This window comes from Macaca nemestrina, chromosome 17 (assembly GCF_043159975.1).
Source record: "Macaca nemestrina isolate mMacNem1 chromosome 17, mMacNem.hap1, whole genome shotgun sequence".
Taxonomy (NCBI): domain Eukaryota; kingdom Metazoa; phylum Chordata; class Mammalia; order Primates; family Cercopithecidae; genus Macaca; species Macaca nemestrina.
In genome coordinates this window covers 40,719,149-40,738,750 of record NC_092141.1, presented here as the reverse complement: position 1 = coordinate 40,738,750, position 19,602 = coordinate 40,719,149, and the positions used below count along the sequence as shown (strand labels likewise).

The 19,602-nt window shown below is 46.5% G+C and overlaps 1 protein-coding gene across 3 annotated transcripts in view; it reads right to left on the bottom strand.

The window, feature by feature from the left end:
• Positions 1–15,156: 15,156 nt before the first annotated feature.
• The window catches only part of LOC105485195 (ring finger protein 135), a 32,667-nt gene continuing 28,221 nt past the window's right edge, over positions 15,157–19,602 (bottom strand). For 2 of the 3 annotated variants that reach the window (XM_011747413.3, XM_011747414.3), the window contains one exon: positions 15,157–16,695. In XM_011747413.3, the coding sequence (XP_011745715.2) occupies positions 16,166–16,695 (530 nt within the window). In that variant the 3' untranslated portion in view covers positions 15,157–16,165. The remainder of the gene's footprint in view (positions 16,696–19,602) is intronic. The other variant, XM_011747415.3, reaches the window with a different exon arrangement.

Here is a 19,602-nt window from a genome sequence, read left to right as displayed (position 1 = left end):
CATCTTCCCAAGGGCAAATTGATTAGCCTGTCCACCAAATTGTAAACTCTGAAAGGCAAAAACGCATTTAATTTTTAATCACTTTAGAGACATTAAAAATTTTGCTGACTTCTTTTTTTGTTTGAGACAGAATCTCACTCTGTCACCCAGGATGGAGTACAGTGGTGCAATCTAGACTCACTGAAACCTCCACCCCACCCCCACTCTTCCATCCCCCACCCCTGGGCTCAAGCAATCCTCCCACCTCCGCCTCCTGAGTAGCTGGGACTACAGGCATGCACCACTATGCCCAGCTAATTTTTTCTTTTTTTGTATTTTTTGTAGAGACAGGGTTTTTATCATGTTGCCCAGGCTGATCCTGAACTGGGCTCAAGTGATCCACCTGCCTCGGCCTCCCAAAGTGCTGGCATTACAGACATCAGCCACCTGGCCTGCTGACTTTTTAAAAAATCTTTTATACATGCATACACACACAGAAATATATGTACATTCTCAAGATTTTTTTAGACCACAATCCATTTCTGCCAAACAAAAAAATTCCATGGAATGGTACATTTATAATTTATTTTCTTGCTCTTCTGTAAAGCAAGAAACAAATTATCATCTCTGTTTACCTCTGCAAAGAACTCATCAGAATTAAATATAAGAAAATAATTCAAAAGAAAAAATATAAATAGATAAATATGTACAGTCAGCCCTCCATATCCATGAGTTCTACATCTGTGGATTCAACCAAATGGGGATGCAAAATACAATATTCTCAGAATGCAGAACCCATGGTTACAGAGGCTTACTTTTCACATCCAGGGTTTCAGCAGGGCCAACTACAGGACCTGAGCATCCTCAGATGTTGGTATTCAAGGGGATCCTGGAACTAATTCCCCTTCAGTATCGAGGGATGACCATGTATATATATAGTCATGCACCGCACAACATTTTGGTCAGTGATGGACCACATATATGAAAGTGGTCCCATTAGATTATAAACTGTATTTTTTACTGTATCTTTTCTGTGTTTAGATACGTTTTGATACACAAATGCTCACCATTGTGTTACTGTTGCCTACAGTAGTCAGTGTAGTAACATGCTGTACAGGTTCATATGGTTTTATGGCATTGAGCACTTAACCTGTGGGATCGCCAGGTGTCAGAATTAAATTGAATTATAAGACATCCAGCCAATGTCTGTTACAGAATTGCTTGTTTTGTGTGTGAGGGAAAAAACTCACACATATCTGGTATCAAAAGTGTTGTGCTGAATGACTGTGTCAAAGAATAGGAAAAAGACACTTTGGGCTGGGTGGGGTGGCTCATGCTTCCAATCCTAGCATTTTGGGAGACCGAGGAGGGCAGATCACTTGAGGCCTGGAACTTGCAACCAGCCTGGGCAATATGACGAAATCCTATCTCTATAAAAGATACGATAATTATCCAGGCATGGTGGCACATGCCTGTAGTCCCAGGTACTCAGGAGGCTGAGGCAGGAGGATCATTTGAGCCCAGGATGTGGAGGTTGCAGTGAGCTGAGATCGTGCCACTGCACTCCAGCCTGGGTGACAGAGTAAGACTTGTCTCAAAAAAAAAAAAGACACTTTGGGTTTTTTTTTCCTTGATATCTCAAATACATATATTATGTTTGTTATCAACAGATATATATATAGATATAGATATTCTGTGTAAGCAACACTACATGCTTTAAAAATGTTAAAAAATTGAAAAATGTACAATTTTAGAGGAATAGCTAAATTAAGTATGACATAACATGATTGGAATTTATGCAGTCATTTAAATTAGTGACTGTTAGAGAGATGGAAAAGTATTTACAAAATAAATGAGAATATAGAAATATAAAACTATATACAATTAGGCCGGGCGCGGTGGCTCAAGCCTGTAATCCCAGCACTTTGGGAGGCCGAGACGGGCGGATCACGAGGTCAGGAGATCGAGATCATCCTGGCTAACACGGTGAAACCCCGACAAAAAACTAGCCGGGCGAGGTGGCGGGCGCCTGTAGTCCCAGCTACTCGGGAGGCTGAGGCAGGAGAATGGCGTGAACCCAGGAGGCGGAGCTTGCAGTGAGCTGAGATCCGGCCACTGCACGCCAGCCTGGGCGACAGAGCGAGACTCTGTCTCAAAAAAAAAAAAATAAATAAATAAAACTATATACAATTATGACTATGTAAAAACCATTTGATCTATTCATTTATGCAACTTTAACCTTCTAGACTTTTTAAATTTTGAACTTTTACAAGCATGCTCCTGTGTTACTCAGATAATAAAAACTAATGGATTTACATAAATATTAGATAAGAGCACAAATGAAGGAAAAAGTATGTTAAAGATCATAAATTAATTTTAGTACAACATCTTTTGTACAATTTCAAAGTTTATTGATTTATTTTTATTTATTATCTTTTTTTTTTTTTTTTGATGGAGTCTTGCTCTGTTGCCCACGCTGGAGCACAGTGGTGTGATCTCGGCTCACTGCAACCTCTGCCTCCTGGGTTCAAGCGATTCTCCTCCCTCAGCCTCCCAAGTAGCTGAGATTATAGGCATGCACCACCATGCCCGGCTAATTTTCGTATTTTTTAGTAGAGACGGGGTTTCGCTATGTTGGCCAGGCTGGTCTTGAACACCTGACCTCAGGTGATCTGCCTGCCTCGGCCTCAGAAAGTGCTGGAATTACAGACGTGAGCCACTGCGTCCGGCCTTTTTTTTTTTTTTTTTTTTTTTGAGATGGAGTCTCTGTTGCCCAGGCTGGAGTGCAGTGGTGTGATCTTGGCTCACTGCAACCTCCACCTCCCAGGTTCAAGCGATTCTCCTGCCTCAGCCTCCCGAGTAGCTGGAATTACAGACGCCCACCACCACGCCCGGCTAATTTTTGCATTTTTAGTAGAGACGGGTTTCACCATGTTGGCCAGGCTGGTCTCAAACTCCTGACCTCAGGTGATCTGCCCGCCTCAGCCTCCCAAAGTGCTGGGATTACAGGCATGAGCCACCACGCCCAGCCCAGCCTTTTTTCTGAGACAGAGTCTCAAGTCTTGCTCTGTTGCCCAAGTTGGAGTGCAGAGGCGCAATCTCAGCTCACTGCAGCCTCTGCCTCCCAGGTTCAAGTCATTCTCCTGTCTCGGCCTCCCTAGTAGCTGGGATTACGGGTGCGTGTTACCACACCTGGCTAATTTTTGTATTTTTAGTCTGGTCTCGAACTTCTAACCTCAAGTGATCCACCCGTCTCAGACTCCCAAAGTGCTGGGATTACAGGTGTGAGCCACCACACCCGGCCCAGAGTTAATTTAATAATTATGTATTTTAAACTAAGTAGAAATATTTAGAAGGATAGCAATGCTTTAAGTGAAATATTAATGTAGGATATCATGTTTATTAAGTCATTCAACTAAGTTACTAAGTTCCAGTATGCTTAAGGCTCTGTGCTAGGTGCTAGGGACATAGTAATGAACAACATAGATTTATCGAGGCAGGCAAATTGTGAACAAGGAAGTTCATCTTTACGCATCCATATTTCTTCTCACTGGAATCCTCCAAATCATTCCCTATTTGCCCTAACCACCCCTTCCAAAAACCTTCCCTAAGAGGTATATCTCATAATCTAAATCTCCTCTGCCTGCCTCCTCCCCACCCCATCGATAGCCCATGCTAGCCTGGCCTGTGTGATTGTGTCCCATTCCTTCTAGCAATCTGCTGTCCCTGCTTGGCTGTGTTAATAGATCACCCCAGGTGATGTAATGCTTTAACCAAGCAGAACCACAAATATCCCCAGAAAGCTCTTAGGAAAATGAGTGGCTTTCCTGTCCCTATCCCTACTATTATGGGTCAGCTTTGATCTGATCTAAACTTGCTGTGCCCACGTCATGTTAGACTCAGTAAGTGAAAGATGCCAGTTCTCCTGGCGGAAACCAGGTCTGTATATGCACTCTGGGAAAACATAGCTTTCAACTGTGTCTTCCCTCTGGACAAGAGGAGGACACTCCAGGCAAAGCAAACTGCATGCAAAGGTACGTGGTGTGAGGCAAAGCAAGGGGGCTAGGGTGGAGGGTGTATGTGGGAGAATGGCAGGAAATGAGGGCTGGGGCAGATAAGAGTAGAGAGGTAGGGAAGTCGAACTGTAAGCACTGGTGGTCACAGTGGTGAATCTTAAGCAGAGAAGTGACATGATCTGATTTGTGTTTTGGAAAGCTCATAGTAGCAGAATTAGGAGGATGAATAGGGAAGGGGTTCTGACTGGAGTTACAAGGGCTCCATGATATCATGAAATATATATATTTGATCTTCCTCTTGTTTCCTGATATGGAGCTCCTAAAACCCTTGGCATCTCTGGACTGATGAGTGTCTTTTGGATACCAATTAAATGACTAGAGGCTGGGGGCCCTGAGAGAGCTTCAGGATGGGGACTGGTCACTGGAAAGATCAAGGCAAGATTAAAGTGTTGGGACTTTCAGCCCCACCTCTGGAGAGGAGAAGGGAGCTGAAGGTTAGTTGATCGCCAGTGACCAATGATTTAATCAATTGTGCCTACAGAATGAAGCTTCCATAAACACTCCAAAGGAGTAAGTTTGGAGAGCTTCCAAATAGCTGAACATCTGGAGGTGCCTGGAGGGTGGTGAGCCGGGAGACAGCATGGGAACTCCGTGCCCTACCCACATGCCTTGCCATATGCATCTCTTCTATTTGCCAGTTCATTTGTTTCCTTCTTTTTTTTTTTTTTTCTTTTTTTGTTGAGACGGAATCTCGCTCTGTCGCCCAGGCTGGAGTGCAGTGGCCGGATCTCAGCTCACTGCAAGCTCTGCCTCCCGGGTTTACACCATTCTCCTGCCTCAGCCTCCCAAGTAGCTGGGACTACAGGTGCCCGCCACCTCGCCTGGCTAGTTTTTTGTATTTTTTTAGTAGAGACAGGGTTTCACTGTGTTAGCCAGGATGATCTCGATCTCCTGACCTCGTGATCCGCCCGTCTCGGCCTCCCAAAGTGCTGGGATTACAGGCTTGAGCCACCGCGCCCGGCCCCTTCTTTTTTTTTTTTTTTTTTTTGAGACAGGGTGTTGTTCTGTCACCCAGTCTGGAGTGCAGTGCTGCACTCACGGCTCACTGCATTCTTAACCTCCTGGGCTCAAGTGATCCTCCTACTTCAGCCTCCTGAAGAACTGGGACTACAGAACTGGGCACCACCATGCCTGGCTAATTCCTTAAAATTTTTTTGTAGAGATGATGTCTCACTGTGTTGCGCAAGCTGGTCTCAAACTCCTGTGCTCAAGTGACCTTCCTGCCTCAGCCTCCCAAAGTGCTGGGATTGCAGGTGTGAGCCACTGTGCCCAGCCCATCTGCATCTTTTGTAATATCCTTTATAATACATGGGTAAACATAAGCATTTCCCTGAGTTCTGTGAGCTGCTGTAGCAAATTAATCTAACACAAAGAAGGGGTTGTGGGAACGCCAATTTATAGCCATCAATCACAAGCACAGACCACAACCTGGGGCTTGTGATTGGAATCTGAAGTAGGGACAGTCTTGCGGGACTGAGTCCTCAACCTATGGGATCTGACAGTATGTTCTGGTCGATAGTGTCAGAATTGAACTCAATTATAGGATACCTAGCTGGTCTCTGCTATAGAATTGCTTGCTTGGTGTGTGGGGAAATAATTCCCATACATCTGGGTTAACGGAAGCATTCTATGTTGAGAAGAGAGTACAGAATAGGAAACACAGCACTTTGGCCGGATGCGGTGTCTCACACCTATAATCCTAGCACTTTGGGAGGCTGAGGTGGGCGGATCACCTGAGGTCAGGAGTTCGAGACCAGCCTGGCCAACATGGCAAAACCCCGTCTCTACTAAAAATACAAAAAATTAGCTGGGCATGGTGGTGTGTGCCTATAATCCCAGCCACCTAGGAGGCTGAGGCAGTAGAAGAATCGCTTGAACCCAGGACATGGAGGTTGCAGTGAGATGAGATCACGCCACTGCACTTCAGCCTGGCCAACACAGCAAGACTGTCTCCAAATAAAATAATCCAGGAGAGGCTGGGCGCAGTGGCTCATACCTGTAATCTCAGCAGTTTGGAAGGCTAAGGTGGGTGCATCGCTTGAATCCAGAAGTTTGAGACCAGCCTGGGCAACATGATGAAACCCCATCTCTATTAATACATACATACATATATACATAAAATCATCCAGGAGAGAAGAGATAAGAGTCTGAACCCAGAGTGTTGATAAACAGGGAAGAGCAGGGGCCAGAGCTGAGATGGTTTGAGGAGGTGGAATGAAGTGTTGGACCCTGTTGCCTAATTGATATGAAAAGCAGTCAAAGAAAAGAACCTACAGTTACTCCCAAACATTATATCCTGGAGACTGCCCCTGACTAAATCCATGAGGTTCTCTCCCACAGGGCATATTGATTTTGAAAAATAAAAGTGAAACACTTCAGTGGGGAAGGAGAGAAGACACAGTCCTTCATTGAGATAATACAGCCGTAAAAGAATGAGACCTCTGGTGAAAGTCATGTCTCTGGAGAGAAGAAGAAGGAACTATCGCTCCAGACCAATCTCTTAGAATCATGTTTCCCAAAGTGGTAAAACAAGAGATCACTGTAGATGGAGCGAGGACATTGAGAAACAGTGACTCTCGAGTGTAGGAAGTCTTTCCCTTTTCTCTTATCTTTGGATCCTAAGTCAAGATGAAAACAAGGGCTCCTGAGCAAGCCTCCGGTCCAGAGCCTCAGACAGAGGACAATAGTAAGCTAGTCACATTGTTGCCGTTTCCTGGAAACATGTTTAGAGTTGCCCCTGTACCTAAAACACATGACTCTGGTTTCCATCTATATAAGTTCAAATGTTTTTTGTGGTTTTTTTTGAGATGGAGTCTTGCTCTGTCTCCCAGGCTGGAGTGCGGTGACGCGATCTAGGCTCAGCAAGCTCCACCCTCCGGGTTCACGCCATTCTCCTGCCTTGGCCTCCTGAGTAGCTGGGACTACAGGCGCCTGCCACCATGCCTGGCTAATTTTTTTTGTATGTATTTTTAGTAGAGACGAGGTTTCACCATTTTAGCCAGGATGGTCTCAATCTCCTGACCTCGTGATCCGCCTGCCTCCGCCTCCCAAAGTGCTGGGATTACAGGCGTGAGCCACCGTGCCCGGCCTAAATGTTTATTTTTAAAATTGGCCGGACAGGGTAGCTTATGCCTGTAATCCTAGCACTTTGGGAGGCCTAGGCAGGTGGCTCAAGTGAGGTCAGGAGTTTGAGACCAGCCTAGCCAACATGGTAAAACCCTGTCTCTCCTAAAAATACAAAAATTAGCAAGGTGTGTTGGTGGGCACCTGTGATCCTAGCTACTTGGGAGGCTGAGGCAGGAGAATCGCTTGAACCTGGGAGGCGGAGGTTGCAGTGAGCCGAGATCACACCACTGCACTCCAATCTGGGCAACAGAGAGACTCTGTATCAAATAAATAAATAAAATAAAAGTATGTGAGGAGGGAAAAGTGAGTTGACTTAAGAAAAAATATTAAGTAAATTATGGTACAAGAGATCTGAAAAGCTGTTAAGAATCATCCAGTTGGCACATGAACAGCTGAAGACTGGGAAACGCTGTCCTTAAAAAAATCCTGTGGCTAATTAGGAAGGCAAATCCCAAATCAAAATAAACCTTCAGCATGATGTAAATACTACAATTAAAGAGGAAGTCTGCAGTCTTTGAAAGGACAGTCACTGGGCCGGGCGCGGTGGCTCAAGCCTGTAATCCCAGCACTGTGGGAGGCCGAGATGGGCGGATCACGAGGTCAGGAGATCGAGACCATCCTGGCTAACACGGTGAAACCCCGTCTCTACTAAAAAATACAAAAAACTAGCCGGGCTAAAAAATACAAAAAACTAGCCGGGCGCGGTGGCGGGCGCCTGTAGTCCCAGCTACTCCGGAGGCTGAGGCAGGAGAATGGCGTGAACCCGGGAGGCGGAGCTTGCAGTGAGCTGAGATCGCGCCACTGCACTCCAGCCTGGGCGACAGAGCGAGACTCCGTCTCAAAAAAAAAAAAAAAAAAAAGAAAGGACAGTCACGCAGTGGTTAGGGTTTTCAGGAATCATGAATGAGGATGAATTTGGAGTCTGGGGCTAAGGGCTCAAGCAGAGTTAGGGGTGATGGAGCTAAGCATACACCAAGGAAGATCCTCGATTTCCTGTCAAAAGTCCCAAGTTCCCTGGGGAAGGCCTTTCTCCCTTAACCAGGGCAAGGGGGCCTGAGACATCTCCTCAGATTTCTCAGGCATTGATTGATTTTGTGTTTTGTTGCTGAAATCAGCTGGAAAAAAAAGGTCTTCAAATTAAACTTTTCCAGGAAAAAAAAAAGTAAGCCACACACAGTGGCTCACATCTATAAAAATCCAGCACTTTGGGAGGGTGAAGTGGAAGGATTGCTTCAGTCTAGGAGTTTGAGACCAGCCTGGGCAACATAGGGAGAACGTGTGTCTACAAAACATAAAAAATTTAGCTGGGTGTGGTGGCTCATGCCTGTAGTCCCAGCTACTCAGGAGGCTGAGGCAGGAGGATCACTTGAGCCTGGGAGGTCAAGGTTGCAGTGAGCCATAATGACACCACTGCACTCCAGCCTAGGTGACAGAGCAAGACACTGTCTCAAAAATAAAATAAAATAGGCTGGGTGCAGTGGCTCACACCTGTAATCCCTCCACTTTGGGAGGCCAAGGCAGGCGCATCACCTGAGGTCAGGAGTTCGAGACCAGCCTGGCCAACATGGCGAAACCCCATCTCTACTAAAAATACAAAAAATAGCTGGGCATGGTGGCCCATGCCTGTAGTCCCAGCTACTTGGGAGGCTGAGGCAGGAGAATAGCTTGAACCCCGGAGGCAGAGGTCACAGTAAGCCGAGATCCTGCCACTGCACTCCAACCTGGGTGACAGAGCGAGACTCTGTCTCAAAAAAATAATAATAACATAAAATTGGCTGGGCGCGGTGGCTCATGCGGGTGGATCACAAGGTCAGGAGATTGAGACCATCCTGGCTAACATAATGAAACCCCATCTCTACTAAAAATACAAAAAATTAGGCAGGCATGGTGGTGGGTACCTGTAGTCCCAGCTACTCATGAGGCTGAAGCAGGAGAATGGCATGAACCCAGGAGACGGAGCTTGCAGTGAGCTGAGATCGCGCCACTGCACTCCAGCCAGGGTGACAGAGCAAGACTCTGTCTAAAAAATAAATAACATAAAATGAAATAAAAATAAGGCCAGCACAGTGGCTCACCCCTGTAATCCCAGCACACTGGGAGACCAAGATGGGTGGATCACTTGAGGTCAGGAGTTCAAGACCAGCTTGGCCAACATTGCGAAACCCGGTCTCTACTAAAAGTATAAAAAATTAGCCAGGCGTGATGGCACGTGAGGCAGGAGAATCACTTCAACCTGAGAGATGGAGGTTGCAGTGAGCCAAGATTGTGCCACTGCACTCCAGCCTAGGCAACAGAGTGAGACTGTCTCAAAAACAAAACAAAACAGCATTTGAGAGAGAAGCAAGGAACAGATAGATATAACTATTTAGAGGTTTCCTCAAGCCTAACAAGATGGTGGCTTCCTGCTTAGCAGGTGGTCTTCCAGGAACCCAAAGCCCCGGATCCAATAGTGGGTTCGACAGAACTATCCAGCAGCTGCCTCACCAGAGTGTGTGAGTGGAAGAGAAGAGAGAAAGAGAGAAGCAGCCCACAGCACTGATGAGGACACTCCATTCTCCCCAACCCCCAGGAGAAAAAGCACTTAAGAGAGACAAGGCCTCACAGAAAACAAATTTTTTAGAACAGTGTCCCCAGATAGCACAAGAAGCTGCCAAAGGAGTTCCTGGTGCTCTCCCATGAGGCTGTGTGTCTCTCCTACAGACTGAATGTTTGTGTTCTCCCAAAATTCATGTACTGAAATCCTAACCCCAAATGTGACAGTACTGGGAGGTGATTAGGTCATGAAGATAGAGGCTTCATGAATGAGATTAGTGACTGTAATCCCAGCACTTTGGGAGGCTGAGGTGGGTGGATCACCAGAGGTCAGGAGTTCAAGACCAGCCTAGCCAACACCGTGAAACCGTCTGTACTAAAAAATACAAAAATAAGCCAGGTGTGGTGGCGGGCACCTGTAATCCCAGCTACTCCGGAGGCTGTGGCAGAGAGAATTGCTTGAACCCGGGAGGCAGATGTTGCAGTAAGCCAAGATCACTTCACTCCGTGAAGCCACTTCACTCCGTCCTGGATGACAGAGTGAGACTCTGACTCAAAAAAAAAAAAAAAAAAAGGCCGGGCGCGGTGGCTCAAGCCTGTAATCCCAGCACTTTGGGAGGCCGAGACGGGCGGATCACGAGGCCAGGAGATTGAGACCATCCTGGCTAACACGGTGAAACCCCGTCTCTACTAAAAAAATACAAAAAAATAGCCGGGCGAGGTGGCGGGCGCCTATAGTCCCAGCTACTCGGGAGGCTGAGGCAGGAGAATGACGTAAACCCGGGAGGCGGAGCTAGCTGAGATCCGGCCACTGTACTCCAGCCCTGGCGACAGAGTGAGACTCCGTCTCAAAAAAAAAAAAAAAAAAAAAAAAGGGAGGTGGGGGAACTCCTGAGTGCTCCCTCACTAGACACCAAATCTGCCAGCACCTTGATTTTGGACTCCCCAGCCTCCAGAACTGTGATAAATAAAATTCTTTTCTTTTCTTTCTTTCTTTTTATTTTCTTTTCTCTTTTTTCTTCTCCCCCCTCTCTCTTCCTCTCTCTTGCTCTCTCTCTCCCTCCCTCCTCTCTCTCTCTTTGTTTCTTTTAGACGGTCTTGCTCTGTCACCCAGGCTGGAGTGCAGTGGCATGATCACAGCTCACTACAGCCTTGACCTCCTGGGCCCATGCAGTCCTCCAGCCTCAGTCTCCAGAGTCGCTGAGACTCCAGGCACATGCCATCACACTCAGCCAATATAAAGATTTTGTGGAGATGGGGTCTGTTTGTTGTCCAGGCTGGTCTCAAACTCCTGGGCTCAAGTGTTGCTCCTGCTTTGGCCTCCCAGAGTGCTGGGATTGCAGGAGTGAGTCACCATACTCAGCTGAGAAATACATTTCTGGTTTTTGTAAGCCACCCAGTCTATGGCAGTCTGTTATAGTAGCCCGAATGGACTGAGACAGTCCCCAGGGAAAGTCTTTCTGGCTTGGTCCACGGGCAGATGATTTCCTCACCCCCACAGTGCAGACCCCAGTGACAGGTCCTCATCCACTGGCATTTCAGCTTTAGTTATTCTCCTTTGGAGATTTTACGTTTTGTTTGAGGGAAGGACACTATTTTCTACAGTGTCCTGGAAGAGATACGCTGACACAAAGTGCAAGCCAAAAGCAAAGGAATCAAAAGTGATAGCCTTCCTTCCTTTCCTATCTTTCTGATTCTAGTGCTCTGGCTCCAGTCTGGGGACATCATGTGGCCAGCAGATAAAACCAACACTCGCAGAGGCCTCATTGCAATACATACTGTCTGAGAGGACGATATTTAACCAAAGAACCTCAAGAGGCTAAAACCCTGCACTCCAAACTCTGAATCTTGACTCAAAAGGCAACCATCAAAGTAACTCTGGGTGAGAAGATAAAGGCTCCATGATGCAGAAAGTGAGGGCCCATAGCTTCTTTTTATTTATTTGTTTATTTATTTTTGAGACAGAGTCTCGCTCTGTCTGCCAGGCTGGAGTGCAGTTGTGTAATCTCGGCTCACTGCAACCTCCATCTCCTGGGTTCAAGCGGTTCTCCTGCCCCAGCCTCCCAAGTAGCTGGGACTACAGGTGCCCGCCATCATGCCCAGATAATTTTTGTATTTTTAGTAGAGATGGGGTTTCACCATATTGGCCAGGCTGGTCTTGAACTCTTGACCTTGTGGTCCGCCTGCCTCAGCCTCCCAAAGTGCTAGGATTACAGGCGTGAGCCACTGCGCCCAGCCTTATTTATTTATTTTTGAGACAGAGTCTCGATTATCACCCAGGCTGGAGTACAGTGGCACAATCATGGCTCACTGCAACCTCCGCCTCCCGGGCTCAAGCGGTTCTCCTGCCTCAGCGTCCAAATAGCTGGGATTACAGGTGCGTGCTACTATGCCCAGCTAATTTTTGTATTTTTAGTAGAGACAAGTTTTCACCATGTTAAGTAGGCTGGTCTCGAACTCCTGACCTCAGGTGAACCATCCACCTCAGCCTCCAAAAGTGCTGAGATTATAGGTGTGAGCCACCACACCCGGCCACGCATAGCTTCTTAGTGGTCACTTGGCACAAACAGGGAACCCCTGTCCCTGCTTAGACAACTCAAGGCCACTATATTAAGGACAACCACCAAAATCAGAAAGAAAGGGTACCTCATGACTTTAGGGCTAGCTGTGTCCCATCAAAGCGGAAGGCCAGGTCCTGGCCTTAGCATAGGACCTTATCGGAGAGTAACAAGGGGAGAGGCTTCAGAGTGAGAAAACCGGTCAGGCGTGGTGGCTCAAACCTGTAATCCCAGAACTTTGGGAGGCCGAGGCAGGTAGATCACTTGAGGTCAGGAATTCGAGACCAGGCTGGACAACATGGTAAAGCCCTGTCTCTCCTAAAAATACAAAAATTAGCCGAGCGTGGGGGTGCACACCTATAATCCCACCTACTTGGGAGGCTGAGGCACGAGAATCACTTGAACCCTGGAGGCGTAAGTTGCAGTGAGCCGAGATCACACCACTACACTCCAGCCTGAGCGACAGAGCAAGACTCTAAAAAAAAAAGGAAAGAAAAAAAAGTGAGAAAACTAGGCCTGGTTTCAGCTCTGCCATGACTGGCTGATCAACCCTGGACAAACCACCACGCGTGTCCCAGCCTCTGCTTCCTTACGCATCAACAAGAAGGTAATAATGCCCATCACACAGGGCAGTGGTGAGGCTCAGAAAGCATATTAGTAGACCATGTGGAAGAATTCTGCTTGCCCCTGTTTTGAAGGAGCGATTAACCATGTATAGAAATTAGGCGTGAGTCTCAGGATGATAAAGGCCAAGGTGGGTGATATTAAGATGCAATTCCGTCATTGCTGCTGTGATTATCATCACCCTTGTATTCTTCCGATTTCCTCACCTCCAACTTTATTTAATGCTTTCAGCAACCCTGTGAGGAAGGTAAGGACGGGCAAATAATTATGATGTCCATTTTAGAGGGGAAAGAAAGGCAAGAAGAGTTTATACTGTCAAATGCTGCCTGGCTGGTTTGCATGACAGGGCTTTCTCTTCAACCTAGTTCAGGAGCTGAACGTCCCCATCTTCAGAATAGGTACGAGTCAACAGCAGAGCTCTTATATGGATGAATTGTAAGACAAAAAAAAAAAAAAAGAGAGAGAGACATGTATATTAGGAGATAAGAGACATCAAATAATGGGTATGAGGGTTCTTTCTGGGGGTGATGACAATATCCTAAAATTAGATTATGGTGATGGTTTTACAACTCTGTAAATACAGTAAAAAACATATATTTGTACACCTTAAGTGAATTTCATAGAATGTAAATTATATGTCAGCCAGGCGCAGTGGCTCGCGCCTGTAATCCTAGCACTTTGGGAGGCTGAGGTAGGCTGATTGCTTCAGCTCAGGAGTTCGAGACCAGCCTGGGCAACATGGTGAAACCCCATCTCTACTAAAAATGCAAAAATTAGCTGGGCGTGGTGGCACATGCCTGTAATCCCAGCTGCTCGGGAGGCTGAGGATCACTTGAACCCGGGAGGCAGAGGTTGCAGTGAGCCAAGATTCACACCACTGTACTCCAGCTTGGGTGACAATGTGAGACCGTGTCTCCAAAATAAAATAAATAAATAAATAATATTCCCGGCCGGGCGCGGTGGCTCAAGCCTGTAACCCCAGCACTTTGGGAGGCCGAGACGGGCGGATCACGAGGTCAGGAGATCGAGACCATCCTGGCTAACACGGTGAAACCCCGTCTCTACTAAAAAATACAAAAAACTAGCCGGGCGAGGTGGCAGGCGCCTGTAGTCCCAGCTACTCGGGAGGCTGAGGCAGGAGAATGGCGTGAACCCGGGAGGCGGAGCTTGCAGTGAGCTGAGATCTGGCCACTGCACTCCAGCCTGGGCGACAGAGCGACACTGTCTCAAAAAAAAAAAAATAATAATAATAATAATATTCCCAACAAAGCTGTTAAAGGAAAGGACATACCATTTTTTTTAATGGGCAAGATGAAACTACTGTGGCTATGGATGCATATTTGAGTGATAAAACTCTAAAGAAATGCAAGGAAGTGCTTGGTGTGAAAGTCAAGACTCCTTTCAGGCACAGGGAGGGTTTTGTGATTAGAATGGGGCACAGGAAGGAGCTTCTGGGGCGGGTAGTAGGTTCTATTTCTTGACGTGAATGATAGTTACAAGGGTATTTACCTTATAATAACTCATTAAGCTCCACATGTTTCATGTAGTTTTCTGTATCTGTTTTCTTATACAATAAAATGGTTGTTAAAAATAGGGGAAATCAAGTATGAAATAACACCCTGTGTTAGACATACTGTAGGGTGGCCCCCGTGAGCCCCACTTCCTGGCATTCATGTCCTTCTGTAATCCCCTCCCCTGGAGTGTGGGTGGTACCGTGACTTGCTTCTAATCAACAGAAGGCAAAGGCAATGGGATGTACATGATTACGTGTTTATGTGGTTATGCTATGTGAGATTTTGTGTCATCTGGCTAGGATACCCTCTCCCTTGTTGGCTTTGAGGAAGCAAGCAGCTGTGTTGCAAAGGCCTATGGAGTAAGGAACTGAGGGTGGTCTCCAGCCAACAACCAGAAAGAAACTGAGGCCCTCAGTCCGGCATCTCACAAGGAACTGAAGGCTGCCAACAACCATGTGAGTTTGGAGGCAGATCCTTCCCCATTCGAGCCTCTGATGACCCTGTGTCCCCAGATGACATGTTGACTGCAGCTTGTAAAACTCCGATGTAGGAGCTCAGCTAAGCTATGCCCTGACTCCTGACTCACAGAAAGTGTGAAATAATATATATGTGTTATTTTAAACCATTAAATTTGTGGCAATATTCTTCATAGCGATTGATAAGTAGCAAATTGTGTTTAGAGATCCTCTGAGACTGTCCTCAGGTTCAGTGATTCCCTAGAAGGACTCACAGAATTCAGCAAAGCTGTTGTACTCATGGTTACAGTTTATTACAGTGAAAGGCTACAGATTAAAATCAGCAATGAAGAAAGGCACAGGAGGCAAGGTCCAAGAGAACTTCCAATTATCCTCTCCTGGCAGAGTCTTCAGGATAATGCTTAATTCTCCCAGCAATGATGTGTGGACACAATGATGTGTGCACAGAGTATTACCAACCAGGGTAGCTCAGCCATGCCTTGGTGTCTAGGGCTTTTACTGGGGATTGGTCACATAGGCATGCTTCACTGCCCACATGGCTGACTTAGTCTCCTCAGCTTGACCTTGCAAGGTCAAGCTAATACTTATTTATTTATTTATTTATTTATTTTTTTATTTTTTTGGAGACGGAGTCTCGCTCTGTCGCCCAGGCTGGAGTGCAGTGGCCAGATCTCAGCTCACTGCAAGCTCCGCCTCCCGGGTCTACGCCATTCTCCTGCCTCAGCCTCCCGAGTAGCTGGGACTACAGGCGCCCGCCACTTCGCCCGGCTAGTTTTTTGTATTTTTTAGTAGAGACGGGGTTTCACTGTGTTAGCCAGGATGGTCTCGATCTCCTGACCTCGTGATCCGCCCGTCTCGGCCTCCCAAAGTGCTGGGATTACAGGCTTGAGCCACCGCGCCCGGCCAACAAAAACACTCTTATCAGGCAGGATATTCTAATGGCTTAGAGGTTATCTCCCAGGAGCCGGGCAGGGGCCTGTCCTTTATTTGGAATGTCCAGGGTTCAAACATCCCAAGTTCATCCTGTATCACACAAAAGGATTAACTTCAAAAGTGGTATTCTTGGCCAGGTGTTGTGGCTCACACCTGTAATCCAGCACCTTGGGAGGCTGAGGTGGGAGGACTGCTTAAGGCCAGGAATTCGACGCCAGCCTGGGCAACCTAGGGAGATCCAATCTCTATTGTAATTTTTCTTAAAAGTGGTATTCTGAAGTTACTACCCTGATTGATGACAGGGAGAGAGACCAGGAAACCACTGTGTTGTAATCCCTGAGGAAACCTTACACCTTTACTTGCTTTATTATCAGGTAATTTCCAGGATGTAAGCCATACAGCCAGAAGGCAGGGTGCAGAGGAGAGGCGGCAGAGATGGTACACTCATACAGAAGCTTCTCCTGATTGTCCACCGAATAGAAGGCAAGCTTCCCCTCCTCAAGGTTCAGCCAGATGCCCACCACCCCAGGTCTGTCTGAGCCAAGGACAGTTTCCTTGACCATGTGCCATGCAGAGAGCTGGTTAGTCCCCTTCCATTCCACACAACAAGAGTCCAGAGTCCTTCCCAGGACCTGGTCACGGCTCATCTCCCAGGAAGCCACCCCAACTGCCCAGTGGCTGCAGTTCCTAGTGTCCACTTCCCAGTAATGCTTTCCAGAAAAGAGGGCCTGGGAACACAAGACCTGGCTGGTGGAAAACCTCTCGCAGCTCCAGCGATAGGGTTGTGGGCGGTGAGACACAGTCACTGTACGGGAATCCGTGGACACCTCCAGGCTGCAGGAAAGGCTCTTCAAGTTAAAGGTTGGATGGATGGCCCCTTTGGGAAAAAAAAAAGAACACCAAGAACATGGCCAGTCATCTTTTGACCATCCATGCTAAGAAGTCTTGGAATAGCAAAAAGCAACTTTGTATCTTTTGGTGTGATGTTTCACTCACACTGGCATTAAAATTATTCGGTGTGATGTTTCACTCACACTGGCATTAAAATTATTCGGTGTGATGTTTCACTCACACTGGCATTAAAATTATTCGGTGTGATGTTTCACTCACACTGGCATTACAATTATTCGGTGGGATGTTTCACTCACACTGGCATTAAAATTATTCGGTGGGATGTTTCACTCACACTGGCATTACAATTATTCGGTGGGATGTTTCACTCACACTGGCATTAAAATTATTCGGTGGGATGTTTCACTCACACTGGCATTAAAATTATTCGGTGGGATGTTTCACTCACACTGGCATTAAAATTATTCGGTGGGATGTTTCACTCACACTGGCATTAAAATTATTCGGTGGGATGTTTCACTCACACTGGCATTAAAATTATTCGGTGGGATGTTTCACTCACACTGGCATTACAATTATTCGGTGGGATGTTTCACTCACACTGGCATTAAAATTATTCGGTGGGATGTTTCACTCACACTGGCATTAAAATTATTCGGTGGGATGTTTCACTCACACTGGCATTAAAATTATTTGGTGTGATGTTTCACTCACACTGGCATTAAAATTGGTACATCACCCAACAGAAAGAAATGATAAATGTTTCAGATGATAGATAAGCTAACTACCTTGATCTGATCACTATGCATCATATGTATTAAAACATCACTATGTATCCCATAAATATGTACAATGACTACATTTATTTATTTTAAAAATTTATTTAGAAAAGAAGCAGGATTTTGCCATGTTTCCCAGGCTGGTGTTGAACTCCTGAGCTCCAGCAATCCTGCCATCTCAGCCTCCCAAAGTGCTGTGATTACAGGCATGAGCCACTGCACCCAGACTATACAATTATTATATGTCAATTTTAAAAATCAGGCCAGCCCGGCGCGGTGGCTCACGCCTCTAATCCCAGCACTTTGGGAGGCCGAGGCGGGCAGATCACAAGGTCAGGAGATCAAGACCATCCTGACTAACACGGTGAAACCCTGTCTCTACTAAAAACACAAAAAATTAGCCAGGCATGGTGGTAGGCTCCTGTAGCAGAGCTTGCAGTGAGCCGAGATCACGCCACTGCACTCTAGCCTGGGCGACAGAGCGAGGCTCCGTCTCAAAAAAAAAAAAAAAAAAAAAAAATTAGCTGGGCATGGTAGCTCATGCCTGTAATCCCAGCTACTCGGGAGGCTGAGGCAGGAAAATTGCTTGAGCCTGGGAGGCAGAGGTTGCAGTAAGCCAAGATGTGCCACTGCACTCCAGCCTGGGGAACAGAGAAGATTTTGTCTCAAAAACAAAACAAAACAAAACAAAACAAACAAACAAACGGTGGCCCACGCCTATTATCCCAGCACTTTGGGAGGCTGAGGCGGGCAGATCACGAGGTCAGGAGTTTGAGACCAGCCATGGCTAACCTGGTGAAACCCCGTTTCTACTAAAAATACAAAAAATTAGCCAGGCATGGTAGCACATGCCTGTAATCCCAGCTACTCGGGAGGCTGAGGCAGGGGAATCATTTGAACCCAGGAGCCAGAGGTTGCAGTGAGCCGAGATCGTGCCATTGCACTCCAGCTTGGGCAACAAGAGTGAAACTCCTTCTCAAAAAAAAAAAAAAAAAAATTCAAGCCAGGCACAGTGGCTCATGCCTGGAATCCCAGCACTTTGAGAGGCTGAGGTGGGAGGATCACTTGAGGCGAGGAGTTCCAGACCAGCCTGGGCAACATAGAGAGACCCTGTCTCTACAAAAATAAGCAAGCAAACAACAAAAAATTGGTACATCGACTTGCAATTTTCTATACATACCTCTGATATTATTATATCAACAATACCCCTTTCCCATATTAATTTTTACTAACCCACTAGTCATCTTTTAGGAAGCCCTCTTGGCAGCCCACCCAGCAAAGTCATCTCTTGCTTTTCTCAACACCTCTGGTGCTTTATGTGTTCTCTCATGATACTTACCAGCTTCTATCTATCTACCTACCTACCTACCTACCTACCTACCTACCTACCTATATATATATTTTTTTTGAGACAGAGTTTTGCTCTTGTTGCCCAGGCTGGAGTGCAATGGCACGATCTCAGCTCACCACAACCTCTGCCTCCCAGGTTCAAGCAATTCTCTTGCGTCGGCCTCCAGAGAAGCTGTGATTACAGACATGCACCACCATGCCTGGCTAATTTTGTATTTTTAGTAGAGACGGGGTTTCTCCATGTTGGCCAGGCTGGTCTCGAACTCCCGACCTCAAGTGATCCACCTGCCTCGGCCTCCCAAAGTGCTGGGATTATAGGCATGAGCCACCGTGCCTGGCCCATCTTCTATCTATCTAGCTGTTTATACCTTCCCAGTTAAACTGAAACTTCCTGATGAAGGACCATATCTTATTCACTTTGTATATTTAATACGGTTTCCTATTGAGTGAATAAATTGCTAACTCTTATAAAACATGACTACTCCAGGTGTTTTACTCATACTCACTCACTTAACCCTCATAGCAATCCCGCAAGAGAAGTACTATATTATCTCCATTTTACAGATGAGGAAACCCAGGCTCTAGGAGTTTAAGTGACTTGTTCAAGATCACACAGCTAGTTAGTGGAGCTGCTGGGCTTCAAACCCAAGCAGTCTGGCTCCGGGATCCATGCTCTTAAGGACTGTCCCAGACTGAGATGGCAGAAATATCTCAGCAGGTTTAGGAAAAGGCAGTTGGTTGTAGTTGGTGGCCACAGCACAGATGCAGAAATACCTCAGCAGGTTTGGGTATTTGGCTGTAGT